This window comes from Diadema antillarum, unplaced genomic scaffold (assembly GCF_040938485.1).
Source record: "Diadema antillarum isolate AM-2024a unplaced genomic scaffold, OU_Dant_1.0 seq00001100_RagTag, whole genome shotgun sequence".
NCBI classification, from domain to species: domain Eukaryota; kingdom Metazoa; phylum Echinodermata; class Echinoidea; order Diadematoida; family Diadematidae; genus Diadema; species Diadema antillarum.
In genome coordinates, this window is record NW_027271917.1 from 324028 (window position 1) to 341585 (window position 17558).

The following is a 17558-nucleotide window of genomic DNA, read 5'->3' on the forward strand; positions in this document are numbered from 1 at the left end:
AAAATAGTTCTAAAATTTGAGTTAGGGATAGAAACCAATGTAAAAATGTAAAACAGTATATTTACTGTAAGTATTGTTAAATATATAAAATGTGAACAATAGTTACAACAAAATTGTTTCTGAAGTAAACCATCCACATTTATGGTTAATTGAGTGATATCTCCTTATATTTTAGGGTTTATTGCAAAAATGTTATATGGTAGGAGGTTTTGTGATACAACTGACCTACACTATACATCAAATGTGATAACTCCAACCTTTTTTTAATTACTGCTCCCAGTGGTAATCCGTGTACTCAAGTTTGCCACTGGCAGATGCAACATGATTGCTATGGTTAAACAATATATATTAAGTTTAAATACTGGTAGCACATTTCTATCATGGGTGAACTCTGACATTAAATAGCACAAAGATAGACTCATCACCATGAGCTGCAAAGCACTGCATTATCTCTCAAAGCTCTCTTCCTTCTCCCACTCAGTCTTTTCTGTCTCCCTCTTTCTCTTCAAGTCTGGTTATAAATGGCTGTTTATCCCTCTATATAATTTCTCACATTTTCCATTCAAGTCATAACTTAGCATCATCACAATATTGCAGTTTTTTTAAAGTTGCAGGAAAAGGATAATCATGGCCACAAAACCCACCACCTGCCCATCATTCAAAAAGTTATCCATTAAAGCAGTGGCTGTCATTACCATGCTTAAAGTTTTAGTGTCCTGGTCTGGTTTTCGTCAAAATGACAGAGCAACAATCACGAATGTGCAGTCATGTGTTGCACCTGTATCAAATTGGGATGTGTTTTCCCCATCATCGCTACAGCCCCAACAATCTGCTCCGCCCATATTCTCATGATATATGTCTCTCCATCTATGGACTCAACTTGCTCCTGAAACGGACATGAATGAGCTGTTAAAAAAAGAGAAAAAAAAGAGGAAAAGACCTGATATGAATTGTCAGTGAAACTACAAAAATTGTGATCAGTTCTCTTTTGCGATGAAATGACGCACAAAGGAAAAAAGGATATTCTGCAGAGTTGGAAAAATCTGCCCACATCTAGTGCTTACACTCAACATACCATAGTCAGTACATGTTTATTCTACTTGGGACATGGGAGACCAAAAAAAATGAGGATACAAAAGAAATAGGTGAAAAGAAAAAAGGGAGAGAGAGAGCAAGGGGAGGGGAGAGAGGAAGAGAAGACATCAGGCATATAAGGAGACACAAACTCTAGCTGAAGAGCAATTGCTTGAGGAGAGGAAAATAAGACAAAAAAGAAGACTACTATTGACATCAACAGGGAGAATACACAGATTGGGAATTTAAATGCAAGCCAGAGTAGCAGAAGTAGAACAAGGAGAGACTGACAGACAGCAGTATAGCAAGAGAAGGAGAGGATGAGAAATAGGGAAAGATAGAGAAACCCAAACAAGGGCTGGAATGGAAAGGAAACTAGTCGAAATGAGTACATACATACCAAACGAGAAAAAAAACAGGGAGAATAAAGGTGGGAGTAAGAACTGGAAAACAATTACTTTATCATCATAGACGGATGCTCTGACTTCTGTTTATTTTCATACCTTCAAAATAAATGCATGTCGTCACTAAATATGGCAGTATTTCATGGGTTCACGTCAGTGAAACTGCAATTCTCTAAACAAAATGAAAAACATTCTGGTTGTATGACAACTACAGAATCCATCAAAGCAGAATAGATGCTGGACAGGGAGAAAGCTGATAAGGCAGGCATATCTGTAAAGCATCAAAGTTATGTTTATCAATTTCCAAAACCCCAAATATACAAATATGGAAACAAAAGACATTTAGGGCAGGCGCGTTCGTGTTCACAGATCGCAGCCGCAGAAGAGCTTCTCCAGTGGTTTCTGTGCACAGTTCAGATGGCATAAAATGTAAATAAACATCAGTATGAATCATAAATCAAAGAAAAAAATATTTATAAGAGAGATATGAGGAAGAGAGAGGAAATCCACTGATGAAGACCCAGAGTAGACCACACACACTCAGATAGATGATAGGTTTTAATGTCTCTACTTGAAAACAGAAATGTGCTGTTCAGGCTTTGCATCTGCCAGGAATGTGTGGTACAATTGAAACTGACATCAACGATATCTAATCCAGCATATGTTCCAGAAAAAGAGAATGGAAAGACAAAAACTAAAACAATATGACAAAAAAGCTAGTTGTGACTACATGGGTGATAAGTTATTACAGGTATGTGCCCAACGTGAGCATTAAAACTCTGAGCATTCAGCAGCATGAAACGCCCACTCTCAAATCTGGATGAGAGGGTATGCCTGTGAGAAGAAAACTTCTGCTGTGTCCTGGATTATATTCTAGAGTCACTTTGAAAGCATGAAGAGAGTTATACTAAACTTACATGCACAAGACCAGTTCTCTTATACACTTGTAAATATTAAATGTGTATGCCTGTATATACATACATACATACATACATACATCAACACATACATCGACACTAACGGTGGCCCGGTGGCCCGCCTCGGGCCACCAAAATTTTTTTAAAAGTACGTCAATCAATTTGACTAACTTTTTGCGCCGGAAATTAGCAGTTATATTTGTTTAAAGGATGGATGAAAAGGACTGAATGAGTGCCTGAGAGTGAGTGTTGTGAGTTTGTTGAGGTTTATTTATGAGTAGATGTATGTCCAACTTCCAATTCTTACTATGACTGGATAAAACTTAGATATTTGACTCATTAAAAAAACAGGACTTTTAATGTTTTTTATTGGGTTTTTTTTCGGGGCCACCAAATTTTTCTTTCGGCCACCAAAATTTGAAATTGAGGATTTTGGTGGCCCAATCGGGCCACCAAACAAAAAAGTTAGTGTCGAGCCCTGCATACATACATATATTGAATGGAAAAGACAAAGTGGACACTGAACATCCACAGAAAGCAAAACAATATTAAAATATTAAAACATTTATTTCAGTTTTTCCAGTTTCTACATGAAGAAGCAGACTGAGCTAGTAAGGAGACATCTGCATGTGATAGCTAGTGGAAATTTAAAAAAATTCTAAAGACAGTTTTGCAGACACCCACCTGTTAAAGACAAACGCAGTTCAAGACCAGCCATCTTCTCTTAAAAAGATATTACTCATCAGAAGTTGTAATAAAAAAGGAACTACTGAAAACGATACCGTCCCATCAATGTAACATTCCAATCAATGTAACATAAACTCTGGACTAGTATATGGGTGAAGAACTAAAACTTGGAACACCTAATGTTTCCGACAATGAGACTGAAGATATACCAGCCATCCGTGAAGTTACATACTGGGAAAGGTCCAGTAATTGCAGTCCATGTAACTCTGATCAAAACACAAAAACGGGGAAAAAAAATGATGAAGGAAATCTAGTTTCCCCTAGAGTTGCACTGAACTGGAGGAAGAAGAGGTGTCGTATTCGAAAGCATTACCACTATTAGATTTCCTGCCGATGCACACGAAGAGGTGGAACCAAGTTACTACGGAGACAAAAAAGCATGCCTATCTCAACAGTTCGCAATGTACTTTTTCCTCTCATCGCCAACTCTTCAGAGAGCAAATCTAATAGCAATTTGCGATAAATTGAGCAGACTTTGCGACATACAAATCAGCGAAAAAGTTCCTAGCAAGACCCACTAAACAAACACACATATATCCGACAAATCTACAAGTGTCCCGCTGCTGTAAACAGACCATCGGCGTTCCAGAAACACGCCATGAAATTGCACTCCCCAATAACGCTGATCCAGTGTTGGAAAAGGATTATCGAGTTCAATTGTTTTCCCCCCTCCCATTTCTCTGCTTTCTCTTTACAGGATGAGCACTTTATAGGTGTAGATTGGTAGTTCCCTCCACGGGAGATAATTACAAACAAAAATCACTTTGGCAAGCGAAGTGTTTGACAAGGGAATCTCGTACTGGTGAATGGAGTACCAAGCTCGTGATGAAAAGGACGGAGGGTATGAAGCACTAAGCTGGATAGCTTCACTCTGCAAAGCTTGGTAATTCAATGAAATGCAATTCTTCTTGGATAAACACCCAATGTTATAGGAGCTAGTAAAAGACTTTTCAACTTCTTTGTTTTGGGGGGGGGGGGAGGGGAGGGATTTCATGGCCAATAACACATCAGGTTGGCTTCAGTGCAGTTTGAGAATGGCGTGAATGACTTCAAGAACAAATGAGTGATTGGCTAAGAGTACTGAAATCAACAGAATTCCCCCCCCCCCCAAAAAAAAAAAAGTTTTGGAGCTATAGAATTTTTTTACAAGAACATGTCATATTTTCAAACATAGATGGGGAGTACCTGTATACATGTATTCTTCTGTTAATTGTGCAGTTACTGCCACAGTCATTTGGATTATTTCAATACTTGTCTTGTCTTGTTCAGTAATCACCCTCTTCACATTTTGTTTCTTTCTTTCTTTGGCTGTGTTTATGCTTCCCTTTTTGGGGCCAGAATCAGCATTTTGAAACGTGATTTGTGCAAAACGTAGTTGCAAATTCGGTGTTTTTAGATAAAGATTTTGTTTACAACCTGGAGGAGAGTGTAGATGCAGCAGGAATTGCTCATTTTGATATAAATGCTGTTTCGATTCTGTCCACATACTCATAATACTATGTCGAGCATAAACACACCCTTTGTCTATTTTCTCTCTTTTTATCTCTCTTTCCATTTTCCCATCTTTTTTTTCTATCCACGCAAGCAAGTTTACCACAGTAAAACTGTTAAAGTTTGCACTCTAAAACTTAGCTAAAGTATTACAAACAAAATCTACCAGTTTTAGGGGGTACTGCACTGCAGTCCCAGCCCCCCCCCCCCCCCAAAAAAAAAAAATAAAAAAAATAAAATAATGACCTGGAGTTTACACCTTCCAAACTGCTATACTGCCCTTCAATCAACATTGTCTGTTTGGTGATGATCACAAAACAGAAGAAGTGGTGAGGGACACAAAATTATGAGCTGACATGATTTCAGCAGACGTGCCAGTGAAAAATGGAGGTGCGTAACGGATCCCCCGCTCAACAGCTAGTGTTTCAGTCCATGAAAGAGGAATGATCCGCAGCGTTCGAGGCAAATGCCAGACTCTCGTTTCAGCGTGGCCATTCAGGCGTTTACTCCGCAGTTACAAATTCCGTAACTTGATCGGTTTTATCCCTGGTATCGATTCCCACCCCAAAAAGAACCATACTCCCATCACTTATTGAACACCTCTTTGTCACGGCTGTTGTTTTTCCACTCTCCCTCTCCAGTTTTGCCGACGACTCCCTATGATTGCAAGAAATATTGGAATACTTATTTTCCTCCAAAGAAGTGGGAGTTGTTTTCATTTCGGGCAGCTTGATTTCAGTACCACACGGAGCCTGAAGACTGGGCTGTTCAATGGACTCCCATCTTATGTTTGTTTTCATGCCTCAATACATAAACCATGAAGTTTCAATTGCCTGAAAAATGAAACACAGATTGGTATGACTCCTTCCCTCTCTTTCTCTCTTCAACTTAGATTTTCCCATCATTCCTGCTAAATACATTTCTTTCCCTGTTTCTTCTCCAGCATGTTATGCACAAAAGGTCAGTAAGGTCAACAGCGAAAAATTAAAGTTATAATTCATTAATACATGTACTTTTCATATTTTGTGATAACTGTGCAATGTACTTGTTGAATACAAAGATGAAAGTGTTCCTCTTGTGAATTGGTTGAAATTGTTTGTGATTACTGTCAGAGAAAAAAAGCAAAGATAAAGTGAGACAAGTTTTCTCTATCAGGTTTCATTGACTTTGCATAATACATCTTGTTTTTTTTTTTTAATCATCCTCAATTCCATTGATAGAAGAGATAGTGAGTGTTTTACATCATGTGAGCTGTATAACAAAAATTTAACATAGAACATGTTATTTAAGACGAACAATCCAGAGCGTATGGGCACTGAACTAGCATGTATGTACGGCATCTGATTGGCACACATGCCATCAAAATTCGGTGTTTTTAGATAAAGATTTTGTTTACAACCTGGAGGAAGATGTAGATGCAGCAGGAATTTCTGAATACCTAGATGAAAGTCACATTCTTGAGGAGAATCAACTCTTTTGGACAAATTAGCATATCATGCTGCAGCAGTGACACTGGCCAACCCCCACCACTAGAGGGTGCTATTTCAGTATATGGTATCCTTTTATCCTGTGATACAGTGAGTTTCACTGTCATTTATGGTACATGTGTAGTATGCACCATGCTGGTAAAATACTTGATTATCTCCACCCATTAACATCCTAAAAGTAAGTAATGGATAAACTATACACTCTACCAAAATAAAAAGACAAATCAATACAAAAACAAAATACAAAAAGGCAATGCCAATGGATACAATGTCATTTATGATATAATAGTTTTTTTTTCTTTCAATTCACTTCCCTTTGAGAAGAAATGAAAATAACAAAAACAAAAACAAAACATAAACATAGGCTCTTTATTCTATTTATTGGATACTAATAAATGTACAGTTACATAAATTGGATAATAGTACATTTGCAATTTATTTTATAAATTATCAAAAATTCATCTCTTGTTTGTGAGAAACAGTGTCAAACATCTCAGAAGCTGATTAGAACAATGCCAATTTAATTACGAGCACAATATATAATAACTATATATTCTAAAATATTACATATTTCTGGAATATCAATAATACTCAGCACACCCTTCTTGCAGAGCAGATTAGAGCTACATCATCAATATGTCTGGACTGGTAAACTCTCTCAGAAATAGTTTCTACCAGTAAATAATAAGTTACATATCAGACATCATAAATTTCCAGAAAAACCTGTCAAATCATGAAAACTTGTATGGTCATTTCACTGCGATTGTAGTCTCCAAATTCTTGAAAACAAAACTCTCTTTACATGGTTACTTTGTGAATGTCATGTACAATGGAATAAGAGAGACTGAGAACGCGAATAATCAATGGAGAAAAATTGAGTAATGGTCCAGAAATTTCTTGACTACTTGTGGAATTGTGCACAGGGAGGAGACATGATAAGAAGGATCAATGTATTGAAATCTATTTGCATAGGATTGACACTTTTGTCTGATAAGACATAAGATTGAGACATTTCTTGCATCTTTCCCAATAACCCATTGAAGATGAGTCCTGAGAATACTTGGGCAGGTGTCTATGGAAAATGCATGTCATTGCAAAATCAGCCCATCCTCAATGGGTTAACAAGCTACTTGTGAATTTGGAAGCAAACAAATACCTAGCACGACTTGTTCCCCTCCCCATTCATGAACTTTTTTTTTTGAGTGAATAAAAAGGAAAAACACATCCCCTGTTGAGTATTTTTCTCAATTACTAAATGACAAATAGCAAAAATGCAAATGGACTGACTGTGACATGAAGGGAGCTAATACCACAAGCTCATCATATCCCATATCAAAACCCTTGTGAGGTACGTCAAATAAAGCCCTTCTTTTCCTTCGTGCCTGGTGGCTTATTTAGCATGTCTCTGGCTGGCATAGGGTTACTGCTAGCTTGCATCTCTTCCCCATAACTCATCATCACGTGAAACATGAGTTATATCACGGGGATTTCCCAGATTTACATTTGGGCTTTGGCATGAAGTGATGAGAGCTCACCCTCCACCCCACCCACCCTTTAATAATCTCATCTTCATTCCATATCACAACAATCTCTGTTGCCATATTTTTCCTGCATATGGCACTCTCTCTTGAGTATAAATTGAAATACTGCACAAGAGATGATGGAGATGGAGGGGGGGGGGGGGAGGGTGTAGAGACAACAATCAGGGAGGAGGTATGGAAAACACACCAATCATTCAGCAATGAAGTCATCAAAGTATGGGTATTACTTCCTTAGCAGCATAAAGAGACGGTGTGTGAGAGCGGATGACAGAGAGAAAGGGGGATGGGGGGATGGAATGATGTGATGGAGCAAACGAAATGGGCACAAGTGGTTTATAACAGGGAACAGACTATAGAGATGGCACGTATACAGTCTAGACATTCAGTCAGTGTGAATACCAACTGACCAACAGAAAAATTCCTTTATGCATCATCAAAAAATAGCCACATGCATATTTTCTTACACTCCTGTAATTCTTTAACTTGTGTATCATGGATTTAGCTCATGGCTCTCCATATCTCACTTGCCTGTTGACAGGGTCTGCCGAAGACACCGTGATTTGTTCCAACGCCAAACAAGTTCTGCTGGGAGACTAATAGTGGTACATTGGCGGCTCTGGGAGGATGAGCGAGAAAATGAGGGTAGGAAGAGGAGGAGGAGGTGGCGAAAAGAGAAGAGCGAGGGGGGGGGGGGGCAGAGAGAAGGAAAGAGCAGGGGGACTCTGGGACTGACGATAGTGCCACAAGTGTCTCAGGACCTATCCCTGGCTTGACAACTGGGCAAAATATTTAGAGTAGAATAAATCTCTCGATAACAGCTTAATGCTGCACCCGTATGCACATACAAATGTGGGCATCGCTACCCCCACTCCAGAGTGACAACCAGAAGTGGGTGCAGGAAGAAGAGACACACGAACAGAATAAAAAAAAAGTACTGCAAAAAAAAAAAAAGAAGAAGATGTGAAGGGTGCTCTCCAAAGACAATTCCAGGCTTGGCAGAGAAAAAAAAATAGACATCTGCATCTGTATGGACAATCTCCTTTTTATCCCTCTTCATCTTCTGTGTTTTTTGTATCTGGTACTCAAATACGACTACGATGAACACGTCTTGTTTTGGGCGATTTTCAACCCAGAATCATGTACGACAGAACCACACAACTGCTATCCCATACTAGATAATTAGAACCGGTATTACAGGTATTGTTTACCAACGTTGGGAGCAGTGATCTAAAAATGGTTCGTGTTATCACATTTGACGCATATGTGTAGGTCAATTGTATCACAAAACATCCTGCCATATAAAAATTTTGCAATGAAGCCTAAAATATAAGGAGATATCACTATTTTTCTTACTAAACCATAACTGTGCATAGACAGTTTAGTCTAGAAACAATTCTACTGCAGCTATTGTTCACATTTTGTATATTTAACAGTACTTCACATGGATTACAATTATTTTTTTTTTTACACTGGTTGTTTCTATACTGTACCTCACATTTTAGAACAATCTGAAGAGCTAAAGCATGGGTTTTTGTTTCATCTGTAAATGGTAAATAATGCCTTTAAAGTTAACAGACATTCTCTGCTTCAATTTCACAAGTATTTGTGACACAGATCTTTGTAACTTCAGAGTCTGTAAAATATGCAAGCAAGCAATAAATAAGTTGTAGGGGCTGACAAATAAATAAAGGCACAACCATTTGATGCTCATGAAATCATTAGTATGGTGTCATATACGGCACCTCCAAAAGGTCTCAGCAATTTCATTATTGCAGTGCCACATACAGTGTACATTGTATGTGCTGTTTTTCCTCAATCAATTTGCCCTGAACAAGATGTTTCAGTAATTTGAATACTTTTTGAATAACATTCTTAACCATCACTCTACTCAGAATTTATGTTAAGTTGCATTCCAAGTATCCAACAAAAGAAATCAGCAATGTTTTTTAATAAATGTTATTTTGATCATTTTTCCTTATTTAATATGTACCAGTATGTATTTTGCATGATTAAAATACAAATGAGCAGTACTAAACATGAAGCCTCATAATAAGAAAACTACTACGAAAAACTATTTCGAAGAGCTGATCTCCTATCACATATCAGTTGTGTGTGTGTGTGTTTGTGTTGTGTGTGTGTGTGTGCATGGTGTGTGTGTGGGTGTGTGCGCTTTAATTTGTAATAATCCTGATCTCCTTGGGCAAGTGCTCTTTTTCATTTTTTTTTTTGAAGTGTTATTGTTTATTAATCTTAAACTGTCCCCTCTACCAGTGATGACGTGTAATTAGGGTTTACAGGTCTGACCTACTGTTGTATGTATAGATCTCGTAAAACTGCACTGAAATTTGGGACCTGAGGAGAATTCTCTGGTGGTCCATTCAAAGCCAACCTCTGGGTACACTGAGCAAATTGAAAAACCAAAAAACAAAACAAAACAAAACAAAACAAAACAAAACAAAATTAGGTCTGCAGCAGTCAGTCTACATGACATCCCCTTCCCAACTTCCCCTGCCATTGTCACGGCAACCACTTGTGAAATTGAAGTGCAGCAATTGGGATCGCGGCCACCCGTCGCACGGACACACATTATGTAAATGCGGACTCCTCACGCTGGCTGTCAATCTGGGGAGAAGGAGGGAGTGAAATTCGAGTCTCTGCAATAAGGATGGAGTGCTTAGCCCCGGGACAACTACACTGAATACACTGGGGCAGGGTCTGTAAGAGCCACCACCCTGCAATCTGATATACGTGGAAGACCGGCACGGAGTGAATCGGCGCCCTCTGCAGTCGAGCACCAGGAAATATGTGTGTGCATATTATAGGAACAGAAATGTGTTTGTGTTTGTCAAAGGATGTTATTGGAATCTTAAACTTATTATGCCATTACTTGCTTTTCTGCATTACTTCATTATTTCATAAGCATCATTGAAACATTTGGCCAAGCCTTTACAATTTGTACATTTAACGTGAAAAGTAATGCTGCCTATGGCACAACTCTTTTTTTAATGTCTTCTTCATTTCTAGTGGACGCCAACTTTCTTTCTTTTTTCAAGAACAATTATGTGAAATGTTATATCTTTTTAGTTTACAAAAATTTGCCTCATGACAAAGATGTCCTAAATCAGATTGGCAAAATCCAGTTAAATGATCAATACCACTTAACCCATTGAGGATGGGTTGATTTTGTTGCAACATGCATTACCCTGCTGAGTATACTCGGGACTCATCCTCAATGGGTTATAAAGTATGAGTTAAACAACTGAAGTGTCAGAAAGTTTCCTCAGCAACAGAGTCCTACACATGACTTTTGGGTGGCTGCCTTGATCATGTGACAATGAAATGAAATCCCTAGAAATCCCTAATCTGTTATTTACACAAAAAGATGAAAGCATTATTCTTCTACAACTGAGCACAGGAATCACATACAGTTTTTCTTGTAGGATGTGTTGAGACACAGTACCTTATATCTCTACAGCCACTGAAAAAATACAAAGTTACTGATATCTGACATAAATAGCGAACAAAAACAAACAAACAAAAAAACAAGGAATATCACAGTCAAGTGACCATTTCAAGAAGAATCTTTTAAGGTTCCACATTCAGTGATTTAATGATAACTTTCTCTTGAAAGTTCTTCTCAGTTCATCAAAAGTCTTGCAATGCGGTCTTGCATTTGTTAAATTGTATGTAACATATGAAATATATATTTCAAGTAGATTTAAATTCCCTGCAACACATTAACACACATCACACACACACACATGCCCAAATACACATGCACACACATACACACATGTAATACCCACACATGTACAGGGCTACAGAATGTTTAGTTTACTTTGATTTTTTTTTTCAGGGTGGGGGCTGTGGGCAAAGGGGGTCAAGAGTCAATCTACAATGTACCCCCCCCCCCCTAACATTTTTCAATGCTTGAGGATGACAGATCTATGGCAGTGATTTGGCTGAATCTATACACCATACTATTTCATTATTTTGTGATTGGTAAACTGTGCTATACAGTATGTCCCAAAAAAAATTACAACGGGACCCCCCGCAATGATATCTTTAAAAATAGTGAATCAATCTAAATACAAATTCAGGGTATGAAACTATAACTCATTGCCCACATCTTACAGAAAACCCCATTCACAACAGCGCTTCCTGTCTTTGTCCTAAATTCACATTTGTTCGGTTAGCCTTAGAAATAAAACAAACAAAAAATGCTAGAATGTGTGATTTGGGGGCTGCAGTAGTGTTGATTAGAACTGTGATTGTGACTAAAAACCAAAGCAAAACACAAATACACACAGATGCATTCTCTCTAGATTCCTATGTACCGTATGTCCCCCAAAAAATTACAACGGGACCCTCCGCAATGATACCTTTAAAAATAGTGAATCAATCAATACAAATTCAGGGTATGAAACTATAACTCATTGCCCACATCTTACAGAAAATCCCATTCGATTTGCTTCAGTGGTCAAAGAGAAATGAGGAATTTTGTAGAGGATGTAGGGAATCTCTTTTGTCCAAGTTCTGTCTATTATTCATGCACTAGAGCATTGAATTGCTAAAATTGGAAAAATTAGACTCATGACATGCTTTACAACAATCTACATTTCTCTGTGACCGCTTAACCAAATTGAATGAGGTTTTCTGCAAAATAGAGCTAAGATGTTATATTTTAAGGCCCCGAAGTAGCACTTAGACAGGTCGATCATTTTCGATGTTATCAATTCGAAAATTTGATTGTAATTTTTGAAGGACATACTGCAGTATGTCCCACAAAAATTACAATCAGATTTTCGCATTGATAACATCCAATATGATTATTTTTTTTCAATGCTACTTTAGGGTCTTAAAATATAACATCTTAGCTCTATTTTGCAGAAATCCCCATTCGATTTGGTTAAGCGGTCACAGAGAAATGGGGATTGTAGTAAAGCATGTCATGAGCCTGATTCTTCCAAGTTTAGCACTTCGATGATTTTGTATGTGAACAATAGACAGAACTTGGACAAAAGAGATTCCCGACATCCTCTACAAAATTCCTCATTTCCCTTTGACCACTGAAGCAAATCGAATGGGATTTTCTGTAAGATGTGGGCAATGAGTTATAGTTTCATACCCTGAATTTGTATTTAGATTGATGCAATATTTTTAAAGATATCATTGCGTAGGGCCCTGTTGTAATTTTTTTTGGGACATACGGTATGGGTTGATGATACAAAATATTTCATGTAAAAGTTAAAATACTAAGAAAAATGTAATGGATTTCACTTTGCACACCTGTAATAGTAGTGTACCTGCATAACTTGATTAACTAACTTTGAATTGTCATGATTATAATGTCACGAGTATACTTGTACTCATTCATTTGCGTAAAGGTGTTGCAAAAAAGGCATGGTAGACTCATGTCAAAGTAGAACAAAATACATAATCCATTGTGAATGATGAAATTTACATGAACATCACGAAAACTGCAACTTTGCTGGCTTCTTGCTTTGATTGGGGTTAGGTTTATCCAAATTATTTCAAATTGGCATTACTCACCATCATGGAACCAAATATTCCATGGCACGGAACTAGCTACTGCGAGCCATGAACTGGAGTGCACAAAATGGTGATGCTGGGTTGAAGATCAAGAGCAGTGGAGGAATTGATGCCTTTCTTGTCTTTCAGGAGGACACCCCTGCCCACGGGAAAAGATGGTTGTGTAACACTAGACGATGACTGACAAGCAAGCTGTTCAGAAGTCCTTAAATCAGCCATAAGTGGCTGCGGTGGCATAATGGTACCTGTACTCTCAGAGAGCACCTTGCCTTTATCTGGAGATGTTGTAAGTAATCTGGTGCTGGTCACAGTTGGGTGACTTGCAGACACAGGTGACTGTAATACATGTAGCTGCTCCTGTCCTGACACAGGAACCTGGTGGACGAGTGCAGAGGAGAGGACGGCCGTTTTCCCGGTGGGAAAGGCATCAGCATAGATTAAACGGACGCTCCCTGGTGCAGCAAACTGAACATTTGCAACAGAGACTAAACTGATGGCTGAGGAGTGAGTGCCAGCTGTACCGATGCCCTCAAGGATGGAAGTTTGACTCTGAGATGTGGGGTTGTTGATGATCAAAGTCTGATGACTTGCAGCCTCTGCACTTGGTAGGACCACCGTTGAGGGAAGCGATTGAGTTGCAGAAGTCAGCAGGACAGGTATGTTGGAGGTTCCATAGCCAAGCGTTTGCGTCTGGACAACAGAGGTCTGGTTTTGATGATCGACAGTCTCCTCAACATGCTGAGCTTCAGCAACAGGAACGTGTTCCACTGCTGGACCCTGCAAAATTTCCAGCGGACAGCCACCTGAAGGGACATTGGAGAGTGTTTCTGCATTTGCAATGGCTTTTGAAATCATGGCTGTCTGCCTTGGACTCGGCTCAAACTGAGAGAATTCCACACTTGAATTGGCATTCTGACATTTGCCTTGGTCAGTCAGAATGCTTATCACAGAGTCTGATCTAGGATTTGATACTGTTCCTGAAATGTCGGGAAGACTGGTTGTCAAATTTTTGCTCATATCTAACTGCTGCTGCGAGTGTAGTCCAGCTCCAACTATTCTATAATCATCAACTTTGCTGCTGGCTGAACATGCCATTAGTTCAATCTCACGGGAACATGTTTCATTCCTTGTGCCTAAAGTGAACATAGTTCTGTTGCCTTTTGTTTGCACATTCTTGTCAATGTTTCTGTTCATCCCCTCTGTTGACGTGCCAGAGAGAAGTCTGGGTGTACTATCTAGCATACATGATGGGAGTGGGATAAGCATTTCAAGATCTTCTGCACTGCGGCTGTCAGCACTGAGTGATTGTTCTGATTCTGCCAGAGATGTTGTGGTTACCACTATATCGCTAGCTACATTGCCAATGCTGATGACATCCTGGCCGTCTTGCTCCTTGTCGGGTACTCCCTGTAGGTCCTGCAGCTGCAGCACAGCATAGGCAGCATTCTCACGCGTCTCCTGGACTTGCTTATGCTGTCTGCAGTGGCTCCTGAGCGAATCTTCCCTAACAAAAGAGGCATTACACTTGCTGCAGGTGTAGGGCCTATTCCCATCCACAACAGAGACTGATTTTCTGGACACTCTCCTTGTAAGCTTCCTTTTCTCTCCCACTGCTGATGGCTTGAGCACATCTTGCGAGGCAGGTTGAGAGGTCTTGTTGGTCCTTGACACATCCAGATGCTCTTTCTTCACATGAGCAGAGAGTGTGCTGCGGTTCTTGGCTGTATACTGACAAAATTTGCACTTTATTGCTGCCTCGCTACCATGCTGCTTGCTGTGCTTGTTAAATGCTTCCTTGTCAGCAGTGGTGAATGCACACTCCATACACTTGTAACTAGAACTCTGGGTTGCGTGCTCTGATGCCATATGACTATTCAACTGCTTCTGTGTCCGGCATGTAAAGCTGCATTCATCGCATTGGTGACTTTGCTGACCCATGTGATTGGAAGCCACATGAGATTTAACATTGCACTTGAGATGTGATCTGTAGTCACACTGGTCACAGGAAAATGGTTTCTCGCCAGTATGAATAGGCAAATGGCGTTTCAGGTCAGTGTTTGTTTTAAACTTGGCATCACAGTGTTGACAGTGGAATGGGGAGTCCCCCGTGTGTCTGCGCAGGTGCACCACCAACTGGCTAGAATTACGACTTGCATAGGAGCACAGCTGGCACTGAAAGGGTCGCTCATCTCGGTGAATGCGCATGTGTTTCTTCAGGCTCCCGCCATCAGTGCACTTATACTGGCATATATGGCACATGTATGGTTTTTCACCTGTGTGCTGTCTCTCATGTACCTTTCTCTTGTCATTACGGGAAAACTTCTTTGAACAGTACTGACACGCATACGGACGTTCCCCTGTGTGAGTTCGTTCGTGCCGCTGCAAGTCCTTCTGGTGCGCAGTGACAAAATTGCAGGATTCAAAAGTACATTTGAACTGCTTGTTGTATTGCTTCGGCTTGGCTCTTTCCCTGGCCGGTTTTTCACGGGGCAATTTATCCTGGAGTGCTTTTACCCTTCCCTTTTGTTTGTGTGTTCCTTTTGACTTTGCAAGGGCACTTGTCTTTCCAAAAGTTGGGTCACTTTCCTTGTCTGGATGTGAACTACTCAGTGGCACTTGTTTTTCATGCACAGGAGTGTCAAGAGATGTAATATCATCTGCCACGTTTCCAAGCTGCTCTGCTGCGCCTGCATGGCCATGTGCTTCTCTGGTCACTGATTGTTTAGGAACAATGGCAAATTCACTTGCAGGAGGTAAGTTTGTAGAAGCTGCCGTACAGTGATAGCTCTTGTGCCTTATAAACTCTTCCAAAGCAGAATACCGTGACTTGCACGCTCCACATATAAGAATGTCCTCCTTTGACTCCATGTCCATGCTTCGCAAATCAACGCCTGTATGGAAGACACACAACATGAGAAACAATGTATGAGAAATTGTATGGTTTACTGTATATTGTGAATATCAAAAAGCAAAATCTGGAGCCTTATAACTGAGTTTTTGTTTTTGTATGTTTTTCATTCCTGTGGGAACATTTAAACTGCATGGGTATGAATGTCAGTGGTCCACTTCTGACACACTTTTCTCATTGAACAAGTTGGTAACACCAAGCAGCACTGAACCTCAAATTATGACTAGAGACAGTGAGTTATTTGTGTTAGGGCAAGCTTGTTTGACGGGCTGATTGTGAGTGCATATCTACACAGTGACACCAGGGATCATCTACACCATTTGTCATTTGTGTTTAAGCAGCCCAAGGTGGGGGTGGGGGGAGGGCAAAAACTACCGAACTCACAGCAGGTGAACCAGAAATGCAAAATCATATTCATCCCAGCCAACAAATGCTCACTATACTATGCTGATCTAGAACTAATTACTACAGTGCACTCCTGTTATAACGAACATGGTTATAACGAAATTCTGGTTACAACAAAGTAAAAATTCATAATCCACTCTACGTATTTTCATTATTTATTTGTTCGGTTATAACAAAATTTCGATTTAACCCGTTGAGGACGGACTGATTTTGCTACAACACGCAGGGAAATATACATGTACCTTCATTTGCAACGATCACTTTAATCTTTTGAGCTATACTCATTATTATAGGCCCAAGTTGCAGACTTGGCCCGATGCGTGAGAAAAATGGATGTCATGCGTGAGATCGTGAGATTACCCCTAAATGCTTGAGTCTCACGCAGAATGCGTGAGACTTGGTAGCTCTGCTCTACACTACCCTTATTCATTTACGCACGCACGGATGCACACACACACACACACACATACACAATTATGGGGGTGGGGGGGGGGGGGGAGGATCTCTAATGGAAGTCTTGCCCAACAGAAGACTCAGGCCTAGATACAGATAGGTTAGTTACATCCACACTCCCAGGCCAGTGCCAGTGGTACCAAGGTACCAGCTAGCACAGATCTGTCGTAAATTTCAGACTGATGCCAGCAGAGACTCCAACCCTAAGCACCTTCTGATCTGGAGATTCTCCCGCCTGAAACCCCTAGCAGACGGGAAACTCCAACTTGATGTGCGCGAAGCGCATATCACGAGCGCAAAGTTCCTTGCGGCCGGGGTCCAGGGCCCGCTTGGAATTGGGCCCTGGAAGCTCTAATAATCAGGGTTCTTGATACTCTCTCATGCTATCTAAGGCTTATTTTTCAACATACGAAGACAAAGAGTAAGAAATCATTTCAAACGGGAGACACAGATCCAGGGCGGGAGAAATTAAAGGACAAGTTCACCTTCATAGACATGTGGGTTGAGTGACTGCAGCAATATTAGTAGAACACAACAGTGAGAGTTTGAGCAAAATCGGACAATCCGTTAAAAACTTA

General features: G+C 39.9%; 1 protein-coding gene across 1 annotated transcript in view; it reads right to left on the reverse strand.

Annotated features, from left to right (window-relative positions):
- Positions 1-17558, reverse strand: part of LOC139743660 (uncharacterized) — a 31848-nt gene that overhangs the window by 11637 nt on the left and 2653 nt on the right. The window contains exon 2 of the mRNA XM_071654123.1: positions 13215-16105. Coding sequence (XP_071510224.1) covers positions 13251-16088 — 2838 coding nt within the window. The 5' untranslated portion in view covers positions 16089-16105 and the 3' untranslated portion in view covers positions 13215-13250. The remainder of the gene's footprint in view (positions 1-13214; positions 16106-17558) is intronic.